Source organism: Salvia splendens, chromosome 12, assembly GCF_004379255.2.
Source record: "Salvia splendens isolate huo1 chromosome 12, SspV2, whole genome shotgun sequence".
Classification (NCBI taxonomy): domain Eukaryota; kingdom Viridiplantae; phylum Streptophyta; class Magnoliopsida; order Lamiales; family Lamiaceae; genus Salvia; species Salvia splendens.
In genome coordinates, this window is record NC_056043.1 from 363,896 (window position 1) to 378,806 (window position 14,911).

The window sequence follows — 14,911 nt, forward strand, 5'->3', positions numbered from 1 at the left end:
TGTAAAACATCATGTAAAAATCAAATGGAAAATAATGTCCAGGTTGAACAATTTTATTTGATTAAATAAACATTAAAATCCTATTTTCTAAATCCCTTCATCCAAACAACCAAGGAAAGTAAAATGGGCAAATTCACATTCTTCTTGTTCTATAGTTTGGATTGAACATATTAATAAGCAAAAGAATTTACATAAAAAGCAATTAACTAAAGGAAATTAGATGGATGGAGGAATGGGACATATCCCTTCCAACTTCAACTCCCCCCATTGCAGTGATGGACACCATTACTATGCCTTCCATTGTAGCTCACATTAACCTGACTCAGACCCCAGATTCGTATAGTTCGATCATCGCTCGCTGAAGCCAGCATATGGGGGTTTGCCGGATTCCAGCTGACACAGTTTACAGCCCCTGTGTGCCCGGCCAACGTTAGTATCAGCTCTCCCGAGAGCCTGTGCCATATGTAAACCTACGGAGAGAACACACACGTAAGCAACGAGCAGTTTGATCCAAACAAAACCGCAATTAACATCCGTGTGATTGAGTATTTTAAGGAAATCAGATGACCAAATGAACTCAATTTCGTCCAATTCATCAACGTAGGTAGTGTAATTGGCCTACACATGTAAGCCCTAAACATGCGGATAACATACACATGTAAGCAATGAGGCACTCGATTCAAACAAAACCTCAAATAAGATCAGACGATAAAACAAACTCAAATTTATACATCTAAGTTATCACCCAAAGTGGAAGCCTGTTAAAACAAAAGCGTGATAAACAAAGAGGAGGACGCAAGTGTTACCTGCGAGTCCTCACTGCCGCTTGAGATAAATGCATGATCTAATCCCCCGAAACAAGACTGCAAAACGAAACGGGAACGCTTGTGGCCTTTGTATTTAGATACCCGCCTGGGGCATCCATCGATATTCCAAAGATGGAGTTCCTCGTTCCAGAGGCTGAGGAGCAAGAACTTGCCGTCTTCAGACAAAGAGAACGAGGTTATTATTTGATCCTCCTCGATTAACCGCTCAGACTTAGATTCCCATCCGAACAATAGTACTACAGTTTCTTTACAAACAGTAATGAGCTCTTTCGTATTACTAGTGATGCCCAAGTCTGCATTCCTAAGAGTTCTCTGCCCTCTCCAACATTCCAACTCTTTCCCTTCCAAATCCCACATGATCATGCTTTTATCAGTAACACCAGAGAATAAGCTCTTCCCGTCCGGCGCCCATGCACAAGAGACCAAACCAAGGCCACTTTTTTCATAGATATGGAGGCATTCCCCCAAGGCAACATCCCACCGTCTAACTATTTCTTCTGCTCCACATGTAAGGAGTTGGTTGTCATCGGGGCTCCACGATATACAGAATACGGATTTTTGATGACCATATAATCTATGTTTTAAAAGAACTTGACTATCATCCATGACCTATCAAAGATAAAACCATCAAAACTAATCATCAAACAAGGGTTGGGGAGAAATATCATGTAGAAAAGTTATTCAACACAAATTTGTGTTCATCAAACTAGAACATACGAGGCTGTTAAAATCAAGAAACAATGATCATAAGCCAATGAAATGTTCAAATGCAAAAATTTCAAAATTATGTACCTTTGATTTGACATTAAAACCTCACATACAAGGGAATGAATTAGAATCCCCAGTAGAAATTTAAAAATTAATAAAAAGAACAAAGAAAGTGCAAGTGCTACCTCCCATATAATAACAAGGTGATCACCAGATGATGATGCCAAGTACTTTCCGTTGTGAGAAAATTGCAAAACCAAAACATCATCTTTGTGTTCTTGTAATACCTGGTGGATTCCATTAGCAAAAGAGATCAGCTAGATGTCATTCTAGTGAGTCTGTAAGGATAATCGAATCTTCTAAGAAAACCAAATAATGTATAGAGAAACTAGTGAATACGTTAAAAAGATCATGCAAAACAAAGAAGTAGGAATTCAAGTTCTCTCAAATTTAGCGGAAACCAAATGCAACTATATTTAGTAACTGCAAAAAAAGCACCAATTTACCTGCAATGTTTGAGTAGGGATATGGTCTCTCCCACACTGATGATCAGCAAGCAACGACATTTTTCCAACTGAGGAATTGTGAAACTTACAAGCATCCTTTTGCAAGACAAGGGCCTGCTCGACAAGATGCACCAATCTTTTCTCCGGAACTATCACTGTCGGGGGAAGCAACTTGCGCAATTTATCCAGTAACTTCTTACGAGATTCGAGTTTTGACTCTTTACTAGAAGTTCCATTGACTAAATTTTGTGATGGAGACAAAACGAGGGAACACAGCTCTCTAACTCTCTCATAACTTATGCAAAGTGGAGTGATCTCTGTCCGCAGTGTCTTTAAAGCTTCCATGATCTTTCCATCATCTAAAAGTTCTGAGAATTTCTGCTCAAATATTGCCAAAGATGCTAACTTAACTATTGTTTCATCTTTTACACCAAATTTGAGCAACACGGCAACACTTTCATCCCATTGACCTTCAAGAATATGTTGCATAAAAAAATCTATCTCAGGGGCATGAAATGGAATTCCAGACTCTTCCTCCAGGCACGCCCCCGACTTTGAATAGCCAAGCGAATATAATGCCTCGGCTATAACACGAACAAGTTCAACTTTCTTTATGATACCCTTTGAACCAACAACCTCATCATCCCCTTCAGTTGCCAAATGTCGAGCCATTGAATCAGTAAGTGAGCAACCTCTCTGTCTGAGATATAAACTGTTGGGAATACCTCCTGAATCTAGAGAGGTCACCTTCACACGTTTTGATGGTGGTTCATCATCCTCTACACCTCCCATGAAAAGCACACTTCAGCCCATATATTTATACTACAGTAAGGAATTGAGATCTGTCTGGTCAAATACTTCAGATATCACTTATGCTATCTGGAAAAAACAATTGAAAAAAGATGTTAACAGATTAGGCCCAAAGATTAATCATTATCATATTATTGAGGGACTAATAACAACAGATGCATTAAATAAGTTCCTACTGAGAATCTCAAAAAGCCCATATTTGTGACTGTGGATAGTAGTCAAAGGATCTAAAACAACAATAAAAAACTGAACTTCTAAAATCAAAATAAATAATTTAAGATGTGTGGTTTAGACAAGCATAATCTAGCCACAATGGGAAAATGGAGAAAACATGGAACCACCAAGAGGCTTTGGCAGATAACAGGAAAACTAAAATATTACTTGAAATTGCAATTGCATGCTTCACTTATAGTTATAGCTTAAAGTTGGGTTTCTTTTATGATTAGGCAACATTAAGAGAGATATAGTATATGGGCACATCTATGTTTTCATTATAATTCAAATAACCTTTATTAACTTTTATCCTCTAATATGTCCAATATACACCTTACTTATTAGTCTCAGATGATACCATTGCATAGAATCGATATGACAAGTACTATGACAAAACAGACGAACTTATTTCAGCAATGCATACAGAATGCATATACAATTGTATAACTTTGCTACAAGTTTTCATTTCAAAGCAAGCATATTGCCATTCCATTACAAATCAACAAAATGGCTAATCAAGATACCAAAATAACAGTTAGCTTCACCGATCACACATCCGATCGCCAAAACTCAACACAAGTAACAGTCAGCCATTCGGCGAATCCAAAAGGCATCAGCAACAAACCACACATAACAAGCAATCAAGTCTCCCCCACCTCGTTCCTTATAGCAGCTAGTTTTTCATTTTTCCCAATTCCTCAACAAAAAATAAATGAAAAATCAAACACACCAAACCAACTACCCTACATTCAAAACAATCAAGTGCCCACATTTCAATCAAATTAGCTCACACACAAAATCCACAGTAACCAATAGAGGCAAACTAATCAACTAAACGCAACCCCACAAGTCCCAAACTTGAAAATAAAATCAAACTGAAAACCTAAAACCTACTGCAAATCCGTCATATAATTCAGGATAATCAACTTCGTTCCAAAATTCGAAATATAATTTTGATAATCAGGCAAATCAAATTAAATCCAAATCACGAATCATCGACTCACGGATAATCAAAAGGGCAGCGATTATCGATGGAACCGACCCACTTAAGAATTGGGAGCGAAATGGATTTGGAAGAGGGGATCCGGGTTGGAAATTGGTACATATATGGGTGGTTTTGTGTGCAGCGAAGGATGATATTTTATTCTCTGTTTGGATGTGTGAATTTACTTAAGCAAAGGAAAGAGTAACACTCACTCAAATCATCTAATTTATCTAATAAATTTTCAATCAATGAACACAAATTTTAATCTATTTTTGTAACTTAATTGATCATTAAATTTATAGACAGCATTATCTTTTTATTTTGTTGTGGGATACTTAATGTGACATGTCTCATCAAAGTATATATTGTCAAGTATAGGTGTATGTATCTAACTCTTAATTGGTAGATTGTTACATAAATATAAAAACATTAATCTTTTGTTGCTTAATCACTTTTTACTTTCTTATTAAATTACAATGCTCTAGTGTACTAAGAGTAGAATGTTTGGCACACACCTCTTAGGTAAAACAACTACTCCTATTTCATTTACCTTTGCCTTTTAGTACCCCAAACAAAGTGAAAAAAAAGACAATAGGAAAATATTTTGTTTTCTCTCCTTCCGTCCCATAATAGACGACATACTTAGAAAATAACACAGAATTTTATAAAATATTGTTTTGTATGTTAAGTGGAAAGATAAAAGAGTAGTATATTTATATTAATATGAGAGCGAGTTTTTTCTAACAAAATATGACTTCTTTTATAGGGTAAACTAAAAATGAAAGTGTAATATCAATTATGGGATGGAGGGGTACTTATTTAGTATGAACTGAGATACATCCTTATTTCATGAGTATTTAAATGAGAGTATTTTAGCAGTGGGAAGATTTTCAGTGAGTATTATTAAGACACTAAATGCAAATTCAGATTCTTCTTGTTCTATAGTTTGGATTGAACATATTAAGCAAAAGAATTTACATAAAAAGCAATTTACTAAGAAGAAATTAGACGGATGGAGGAATGAGTCATTTCCGTTCCAACTTCAACTCCCCCCATTGCAGTGATGAACTCCATTACTATGCCTCCCATTGTTGTTCACATTAACCTGATTCAGTCCCCAGATTCGTATCGTCCGATCGTCACTCGCTGACGCCAGCATATGGGGGTTTGCCGGATTCCAGCTGACGCAGTTTACAGCCCCTGTGTGCCCGGCCAACGTTAGTACCAGCTCTCCCGAGAGCCTGTGCCATATGTAAACCTACGGAGAGCACACATACGTAAGCAACAAGCAGTTTGATCCAAACAAAACCCTATGAAGATCTGTGTGAGTGAGTATTTGAAGGAAATCGGACGATCAAATGAACTAAATTTTGTCCAATCCATCAACGTAGGTAGTGTGATTGAATTACATTAGCTTTAACACATCTAAACCAAAAACATGCGGATAACATACACATGTGAGCAATGAGGCGCTCGAATCAAACAAAACCTAAATAAGATCAGACGATCAAACAAACTCAAATTTATACATCTAAGTTATCAAACAAAGAGAAGGAGACATGTATTACCTGTGAGTCCTCACTGCCGCTTGAGATAAATGCATGATCTAATCCCCCGAAACAAGATTGCAAAACTAAACGGGAACGCTTGTGGCCTTTGTATTTAGATACCAGCCTGGGGCATCCATCGATATTCCAAAGATGGAGTTCTTCGTTCCAGAGGCTGAGGAGCAAGAACTTGCCATCTCCGGACAAAGAGAACGAGGTTATTATTTGATCCTCCTCGATGAATCGCTCGGACTTAGATTCCCATCCGAACAATAGTACTACAGTTTCTTTACAAACGGTAATAAGCTCTTTCGTATTACTAGTGATGCCCAAGTAAGCATTTCTAAGAGTTCTCTGTCGTCTCCAACATTCCAACTCTTTCCCTTCCAGATCCCACATGATGATGCTTTTATCAGTAACACCACAGAATACACTCTTCCCGTCTGGCGCCCACGCACAAGAGACCAAACCAAGGCCACTTTTTTCGTATATATAGAGGCATTCCCCCAAGGCAACATCCCACCTTCTAACTAGCTCTCCTCCACTTGTAAGGAGCTGTTTGTCATCAGGGCTCCACGATATACAGGATACGGATTTCTGATGACCATATAATCTATGTTTTAAAAGAACTTGACCAGCATCCATAACCTATCAAAGATAAAACCATCAAACTTATCGTTAAGCAAGGGATGGGGATAACTATCACGCAGAAAAGTTATTCAGCACAAATTTTTGTGTATATCAAAAAACTAGAACATACAAGTCTGTTAAAATCAAGAAACAATGATCATAAGCCAATGAAATGTTCAAATGCCAAAATTTCAAAATTATGTACCTATGATTTGACATTAATACCTCACATACAAGTGAATGAATTAGAATCCCTGACAGAAGTTTAAAAACCAATAAAAGGATAAAGAAAGAGCAAGTGTTACCTCCCATATAATAACAAGGTGATCACCAGATGATGAGGCCAAGTATTTTCCATTGTGAGAAAATTGCAAAACCAATATTTCATCTTTGTGTTCTTGTAATACCTGGTGGATTCAATTAGCAAAAGAGATCAGCTAAATGCCATTCTAGTGACTCTGTGAGGATATCAAATCTTTTGAGAAAACCAAATATAATGTATAGAGAAACTAGTCAATACGTTTAAAAGATATTAATATGTCCATACAAAACAGAGAGGTAGGAATTCCATCTATAAGCAGATATACTTATCGCTGAGCTGTTTATGGATTAGCTATAGTATGTATTAGGAAACTTTCACAAATAAAAAGCATCTAAGTGCTCACAAGCTGACACGATATGCAACCTTTTAATAGTAATTGCAAAAAAAAGCTAATTTACCTGCAATGTTTGAGTAGGAATATGGTCTCTCCCACACTGATGATCAGCAAGCAAAGACATTTTTCCAACTGAGGAATTGTGAAACTTACAAGCATCCTTTTGCAAGACAAGGGCCTGCTCGACGAGTTGCACCAATCTTTTCTCTGGAACTATTACTTTTGGGGGAAGCAACTTGCGCAATTTATCCAATAATATCTTACGAGATTCGAGTTTTGACCCTTTACTAGAAGTTCCATCAAGTAAATTTTGTGATGGAGACAAAACGAAGGAAGACAACTCTCTAACTCTCTTGTAATTTACGCAAAGTGGAGTGATCTCTGTCCGCAGAGTCTTTAAAGCATCCATGATCTTTCCATCATCTAAAAGTTCAGAGAATTTCTGCTCAAATATTGCCAAAGATGCTAACTTAACTATTGTTTCATCCGTTACGCCAAATTTGTGCAACACAGCAACACTTTCATCCCATTGGCCTTCAAGAATATGATGCATGAAAAAATCTATCTCAGGGGCATGAAATGGAATTCCAGACTCTTCCTCCAGGCACGCCCCCGACTTTGAATAGCCAAGCGAATATAATGCCTCGGCTATAACACGAACAAGTTCAACTTTCTTTATGATACCCTTTGAACCAACAACCTCATAATCCCCTTCAGTTGCCAAATGTCGAGCCATTGAATCAGTAAGTGAGCAACCTCTCTGTCTGAGATATAAACTGTTGGGAATACCTCCTGAATCTAGAGAGGTCACCTTCACACGTTTTGATGGTGGTTCATCATCCTCTACACCTCCCATGAAAAGCACACTTCAGCCCATATATTTATACTACAGTAAGGAATTGAGATCTGTCTGGTCAAATACTTCAGATATCACTTATGCTATCTGGAAAAAACAATTGAAAAAAGATGTTAACATATTGGGACCAAAGATTAATCACACTATTAAGGGACTCATAGCGACATATATTAAAACAGTTCCTACTGAGAATCTCAAATCGCCCATATTTGTGTGGATAGTAGTCTCCGGAAACAAACAAAGTGACGCTAGTAAAAGGATGTAAAACAGCAATAAAACTGAACTTGTAAAATCAAAATTAAAATGCATGGTTTAGACAAGCATAATCTAGTTTGGAGACATGGAAACCCCAAAAAGGCTTTGGCAGATAAAGGGAAAACTAAACTACTATTTGAAATAGCAAATGCATGCTTCAATTACAGAATCAAGTTAGGTTCTTTTACAACTCAAGCAACATTAAGAGAGGTATTGTATAGTGGTTCAACTATGTTCTCTCATTTATAATTCAAACATCCTTTATAAACTTTTACCCTATATATGAATGCCCAATATACACCTTACTTCTTAGTATTTAGACGATACCATTGTATAGAATCGATAAGACAAGTTCTATGACAAACCAACAAACTTATTTCAGGCAATGCATATACAATTGTGATAGGAGTAAAAGGCTAGAGAACATAAACTAGATATGAATATAGATTCGGAAATTGATAAAGAAACGAAAGGGACGAACCTTAACCAAGAAAGGAACGAATTCCTAACCCTCTTTATCGTCCATCTATATATATAGATGAATATATTAAGGGTTCTATTTCAATCCAAATCTAAACAAATCAAAAAGTAAATAATATACTAACTGACTTGAATTAAATATCAAAATAAAGATAGCCAATGGAATAATAAATCAATATATTGCATATCTTGTAATCTTCTCCCATATCTTCATATCAGTACGTATCAAATTGTATAGAATTTGCTACAAGTTCAAATATCAAAGTTCAAGCATATCACCATTCCATTACAAATGAATCCATGGCTAATCAAGCAATCAAGTACCCACCATTTCCTTCCTTAGTTAATTTTTCCCAATTCCTCAACCACAAAAAAGAAAAATCAAACACACCAAACCAACTACCCTACATTCAAAGCAATCAAGTGCCCACATTTCAATCAAATTAGCTCAAACACAACATCTGCAGTAACCAATAGAGGCAAACTAATCAAACTGAAATCAACTAAACGCAATTCCACAAGTCCCAAACTTGAAAATTGAATCAACCTGTAAACCTAAAACCCATTGCAAATCCGTCATACAATTCAGGATAATCAACTTCGTTCTAAATTCGAAAAATAATCTTGGTAATCAGGCAAATCAAACCAAATCCAAATCGTAAATCACCGACTCACAGATAATCAAAGGGGCAGCGATTATCGCGCGATGAGGACAAATGGAACCGACCCGTTTAAGAATTGGGAGCAAAATGGATTTGGACGAAGGGATCCGGCTGTGTGCAAAGAAGGATAATATTTTAGTCTCTGTTTGGATGTGTGATTTTATTCAAAATTAAAATAGTTGTTTGTTAGGGGTGAGAAAAAAATCGGAAACCGAATATCCGAACCGAACTAAACCAAATTTTGAAATTCGGTTCGGTTATTTTGATTTTTTCGGTTCGGTTCGGTTTTGAAAATACAAAAATTTCGGTTTTTCGGTTCAGTTCGGTTCGCGCGAAGAAAAAACCGAATAACCGAATAACCGAATTTATTTAATTATTTATTTTATTATATATATGTTACTATTATTTAATTATAACTAAAAATAAAAGCCCTAATTGGAAACTCACGTTTCTGAATTCTGAATCAGATCCGCCACTCTCGGCTCTCCTCTCCCTCTAACCCTAAATCCCTCCACCAACTCCATCGTCCTCCTTCGCCGGTCGCCCCTCCAGCCGTCGCCTGTCGCCCCTCGCCCCTCCAGCTCCTGTCGGCCCTTCACACCGTCGTCTCCACTCTCCACAGCTCCGACTCCAGGTAAATCTCTACTTACACCTTCAATTGCATCCCTAAACCCACAGCAGTAAGCCTGCAAATTCTTCCATCCCTCTAATAATTCAACATTTATTTAAGACATTTTGGTTGATGGTTTTTTATTGTGGAATGTTGATTGCATATTTGTATTTGTTGGTTGATGCCTTTGATCGATTATGGATATTATCATTTTTATCATGTTATGTTTTGTAGGTTGAAAATTTCTAAGTTTATGTACTGTTTTCTTTCTCTCCAGATTTTCGGTTTTTTAATTCGGTATTCGGTTTAAGGTTTTTCGATTTTTCAGTTTTTTATATAATTTTGGTTTTTCGGTTTAGTTCGGGTTTTTAAGTTCGGTTTTCGATTTTTCAGTTTTCGGTTTCGGTTCGGTTTTAGTTTTAGGCGAAATTCGGTTTTTCGGGTTCGGTTCGGTTAGGGCGAAAAACCGAACCGAAACCCGAATGCACACCCCTATTGTTTGTGTTTTTTCTACTTCCAATTTTATCTAACACTTTAATTTTCAATTATGGGATAACTGCCTTAAAAGTCACCAACTTTGCCCGAATTCTGGTTTTTTCCACGATCTTTAAAATTGGCGTATAAAGTCACCAACTTTGCATTTAGTCGCCGATTTCCCATGATGGTTTTTTCGGCGAAAGAGCCAGCTGACATGTCATTTTTAATTGACGTGGCGTCTCGTGGCGGCTGACATGGTCAAGCATTATTGACTGTGCAATAAAATAAAAAAATTACAAAATAAATTTAACAAAAAAAATTACAAAAACAAAAAAACCCCAACCCACCCCCAATTCGCCCCCAAATTTTGTTAACATAATCGACCAGCCTAATCGACGAGCGAGCGACGACGATGGCCAAAACACCATCCAATCGACCAGCGACGGTGAGGTGACGACGACGAGTCCATAGGCTTACCTGTAACGGCGACGGACGGGCGACGAGCTGTGCGTAAGGCTTCCTCAACATGGAGATGTGGCCGGGTTTCTTCCCAGACAAGCCGAATCCGAACAAACCTTTAATGCTTCGGATTTACCATGGGGGAATTTCATTCTTGATGGGGGGATTTGTGAGAAATACATAGGTGGGGAAATGTGGGAAGGTAGTGGGTTTGAACCAGATAGATTTGGTTACTTCGACCTAGTGGATGAACTGAACAAACTAGGGTTTGATAGCTGGGATAGACTATGTTTCTAGAGAAAATGGGGAATGGAGTTTATTAACATCAAGGGTGATGCAGAGGTGATGTTAATGCTGAAGTTTCTGACCACAATCAAGCATCAAATATGTGATGTGTATATTGTGGGTGGGAAGAAGGGTGGCCTAGAGCACATTTATGAAGATCAATCCGTGGGTGGGGGGGACACTATGGGTGATGAAGCTGTAAGGCGTCGAGTGGTTGAGTTTGAGTCAGTGAAAAGGAGTAATGTTGAGTCTGTGAATAAGAGTATGTCTACCACAAGGCGTAGAAAGGAAACAACTTTAAAGGCTGACAAGTTCAAGTCAATTTCTATCAAAAATGTTGTGGAGAAGAGTGTTGAAAGTAGTGTTAAGAAGCGTTTGTTCCAGTCTTCCCAGAAGTCAGTGGTTGAAAGTGTGGATGAGAGGGTGGGGGATAGGAATTCTGATGCTGATGAAGTTGGAAAGAGTGTGGGTGAGGATGTGGGAGGTAGGGATTATATAGCTAAAGAAGTGGGTAAGAGTGTTGTTGAGGGTGAGGCATATAGGAATTCTGATGCTGATGTTTTGGTGGATGATGTGGGAGGTAAGGATAATGATGCTGATGATTTGGGTGATGATGTGGGAGCTCTAAATGAATCTGTGGGAATGAGAGATAGAACTGATGAGAGTGTGGGGGATAAGGCTGATCACAGCATGGGAGTGGGTTTGGGATATGAAAGTGAGGAGGATGAGAGTTCTACACCATCTTCTGAAGATGAGGAAACTGATGATGACATGGATGCTGAGGAGTTAGTGTCCGAGGATGAGGAATACACACAGGGAAGGAAGAAAGCAAAAGACAGCAAGAAGAAAGAGTTTGTTGTCACTGATGACATCTTCTATGGCCTAGTCAGTGGAGAGAAGAAAAGTGACTATGTGTCTGAGGATGAGAATTCTGAAGAAGGTGATATCTACTCTAGCTCAACTGACTCCCAGGATGAAGGGAGAAGAATGATGGAAAGACATGCTAAAGTGATGTATGATCCACGGTGTGATCATAAGAATATGAAATTGTGTATTGTGATGGGATTTATTGATGGTTTTCAAGCAAAGGATGCTCTGACAGACCATGCAGTTGAGAATGGTTGGGAGATACACTTTAAAAGTGCAAGTAGGAAGGCATTTGAGGCAGCTTGCAAGAGTCCTTGCAAATGGTTATGTTCTGGGAGTGTAGTGAAGATGAATGGTACTGTTGTGATAAAGAAACTTGAACCCGATCACACATGTCCAAGGGCTATGAGAAACAAGATTGTGACATCTAATTATATTGCCAGAAAATATCTGCATGTGTTTAGAATTAGACCAGAGTTTAGTTGCAAGGAATTGGGTAAGGATTTGATGCAGCGGTTTGCATTTGATGCAATCAAGTGGAGGTTATATCATTCTAAGAGAAAGGCAATTGAGATGCTGAGGGGAACAATGGAAGCTCACTATGCAAAGCTGAGGAGCTATATGCTTGAGTTGGGCAAGGCTGACAGAGAAGGAAGATTTGAACTACATGTAGATGTAGGTGATGTGTTCAAGGCTTTGTACATTGGTTTCAGTGGGCTAAGGAAGGGTTTCAAGGAGGGTTGTAGGCCGGTGATTGGTCTAAATGGTGCTTTCCTTAAGACATACCTAGGTGGCATATTGCTGACAGCTGTAGGGACTGATGGAAACAACCAAATGTATCCCATAGCTTGGGCAGTGGTGGAAGCTGAGAATGAGGTTTGCTGGACTTGGTTCATAAAAATGCTTGTTGAAGAGTTGAGCTTGGGTGAAGGAGTGAGAATTACCATAATCAGTGACCAACAAAAGGTATTTGTTAGTTGTTGCCTACTTTCTCATGTTGTCTAATTTGTTATTTGTGGTCTACTTTGTCATGTTGACACTTAAAATGTTGTTTGCTAGGGACTTGAGAATGCAGTTCAAAGTCTACTTCCCTTAGATGAGCATATAAATTGTGCAAGACATATATATGCAAACTGGAAAAAGACACACAAAGGTCCACTTTTGAAGCAGCTTTTCTGGAAGCTGGTTAGAAGTACGTACATGGAAGAGTTTGACATTGCATGCAGAGAGCTGGAGAAGGAAGATGGACAGGCTTATGTAGATTTAATGGATAAGAACCCCAGCAGATTTTGTAAGGCTTTTCTAACATCTGGCAATTGCTCTGATGCCATTTTAAACAATGTTTGTGAATGTTTCAATGCTTATATTCTGGAGGCAAGGAGTAAGCATGTGTTAGACATGCTAGATGAAATGAGAACCACACTCATGGAGAGACTATATAGAAAGGGTGTAGAAATGGAGAGTGGTGGTATCAATTCAACTATGTGTCCAAAAGTGAGGAGAAAAATTGAGGCCATGGTTTATGAAAGTAGAAACTGTACCACTATTCATGCAGTTGGGGGAAAATTGAGGTCATTTTGAGGATAGGTTTGTAGTGATTCATTCCTTAAGGCAATGTGGGTGTAGGAAATGAGATTTAACTGGCATCTCCTGTCTTCATACCTGCGCTGCTATTCATTTCCTCAAACATAATGTTGATGATTATGTCCATGACTACTTCTCCTTGAGAAAATACAAGTTGACATATGGATATGGGTTGCCAGCATTGAATGGAGAGAAGCTCTGGCCTCAGGCTGAGGGGTACCCGGTTGTACCTCCACCGGTGAAGAAGATGCCCGGCAGGTCGAAGAAGGTTAGAAAGAGGGATCCATTCGAGAAAGATCCAGCTAGGCCCAACAGAATGAAGAAGATATGTGTGATGACATGCCAGAGGTGTCTCCAAGAATGCCACAACTCCAGAACTTGCAAAAACGAGCCAGTAGAAGTACAACCAAAGCTAAAGGTATTAATCTCTAGTTTTAATCAACATTCAGCTATATTTTGTTACTAGTCATTACTAACATTGCAAGTTCTCAACTTATAGGCCAAGATGGGAAGGCCTCGCAAGACACCATCCATTGCAGAAAGTGGTACCACCGCAATACCGAGGAGGGGTGGAAGAAGGGGAGGCCGTGGTGGAGGCCGTACTAGAGGACGTCGTGGAGGCCGTACAGGAGGCCGTGGAGCAGGTGCTGGCTCAATCCCCACGCAGCAAGGCAACAACAACGGGTGAAGAACCCTGAAGACCCCTTTTGTGTAATCGGAATTTGGATGAAATGTACTTGGAAGACAAACAATGTTTTTTTAGTGAGCACCAACTTATGTATTAAAACATGTGTTTTGGAAGCACCAAACTTTATGTGATTGGGTGCTAACTTATGTGTGAACCATGTTTTTGTGGGACAACACTATTATGTTCAATGTTATGTTTGCTTTAACCAACAATTCCTTTCAATTTCCATCATACTTGTCTTCATACTTAGGTGATTGTGATTGGGTGCCAAATGTTAGGTTTGCAAACTTGTCTTCATACTTACATATACCAACAATTCCTTTCAATTTCCATCATTACAAAGGTCCTACACCCAAAAGCTCCAAATGTTATGCACATAACATCTCCCATTACGGTCTAGTATGTGTAAATAAGCTATATTTGAAGTCATAACTCAATGCATTCATAGGGGAAAACTCACTACAAGGAATTGGTCCTGTAGTGCGTTACATTGGGGTTCAACTTGCATAGTCTATTACATTGAAGTTCTATTAGATAACCTACAACAGTAACCGAATGAAGATACATAAAATGCAAACGACAACCTTTAAGTTCTGGTTTTGACGATGCAAATCTGCAACAACACATTCGAGTGCTTCAACTTTAGTGGTTTTAGAACGGACGCTCTCGTCAAGCACATCCTGCTTAGCAACTCTATCTCTCAATTCTCTTTGCACGTTGTCCCTATCCATCTTCAATTTTTTAAAGAATTACTCTTGATTCGGTGACAACGATGGATCAATCCAACGAAAGAACTTCCAATCGTC

General features: G+C 38.5%; 2 protein-coding genes across 3 annotated transcripts; both read right to left on the reverse strand.

The window, feature by feature from the left end:
* Window positions 1-25: 25 nt before the first annotated feature.
* Window positions 26-4,242, reverse strand: LOC121758143 (WD repeat-containing protein 26 homolog). The gene is made up of 5 exons (XM_042153576.1): window positions 4,069-4,242; window positions 2,042-2,920; window positions 1,721-1,822; window positions 807-1,436; window positions 26-470 (listed from the first exon to the last, which is right to left on the reverse strand). Exons 2-5 carry the CDS (start codon window positions 2,831-2,833, stop codon window positions 255-257), a joined length of 1,740 nt encoding a protein of 579 aa, XP_042009510.1. The 5' UTR covers window positions 2,834-2,920; window positions 4,069-4,242; the 3' UTR covers window positions 26-254.
* A 677-nt stretch (window positions 4,243-4,919) lies between these two features.
* LOC121757155 (WD repeat-containing protein 26 homolog) lies at window positions 4,920-9,280 on the reverse strand. Of its 2 annotated transcripts, none has more exons than XM_042152663.1 (5): window positions 9,149-9,280; window positions 6,947-7,825; window positions 6,532-6,633; window positions 5,618-6,244; window positions 4,920-5,307 (listed from the first exon to the last, which is right to left on the reverse strand). In XM_042152663.1, exons 2-5 carry the CDS (start codon window positions 7,736-7,738, stop codon window positions 5,092-5,094), a joined length of 1,737 nt encoding a protein of 578 aa, XP_042008597.1. In that variant the 5' UTR covers window positions 7,739-7,825; window positions 9,149-9,280; the 3' UTR covers window positions 4,920-5,091. The 2 variants fall into 2 exon arrangements, with proteins under 2 accessions (XP_042008597.1, XP_042008596.1); XM_042152662.1 differs by lacking the exon at window positions 9,149-9,280 and adding an exon at window positions 9,021-9,127.
* Between the last annotated feature and the right edge of the window lie 5,631 nt (window positions 9,281-14,911).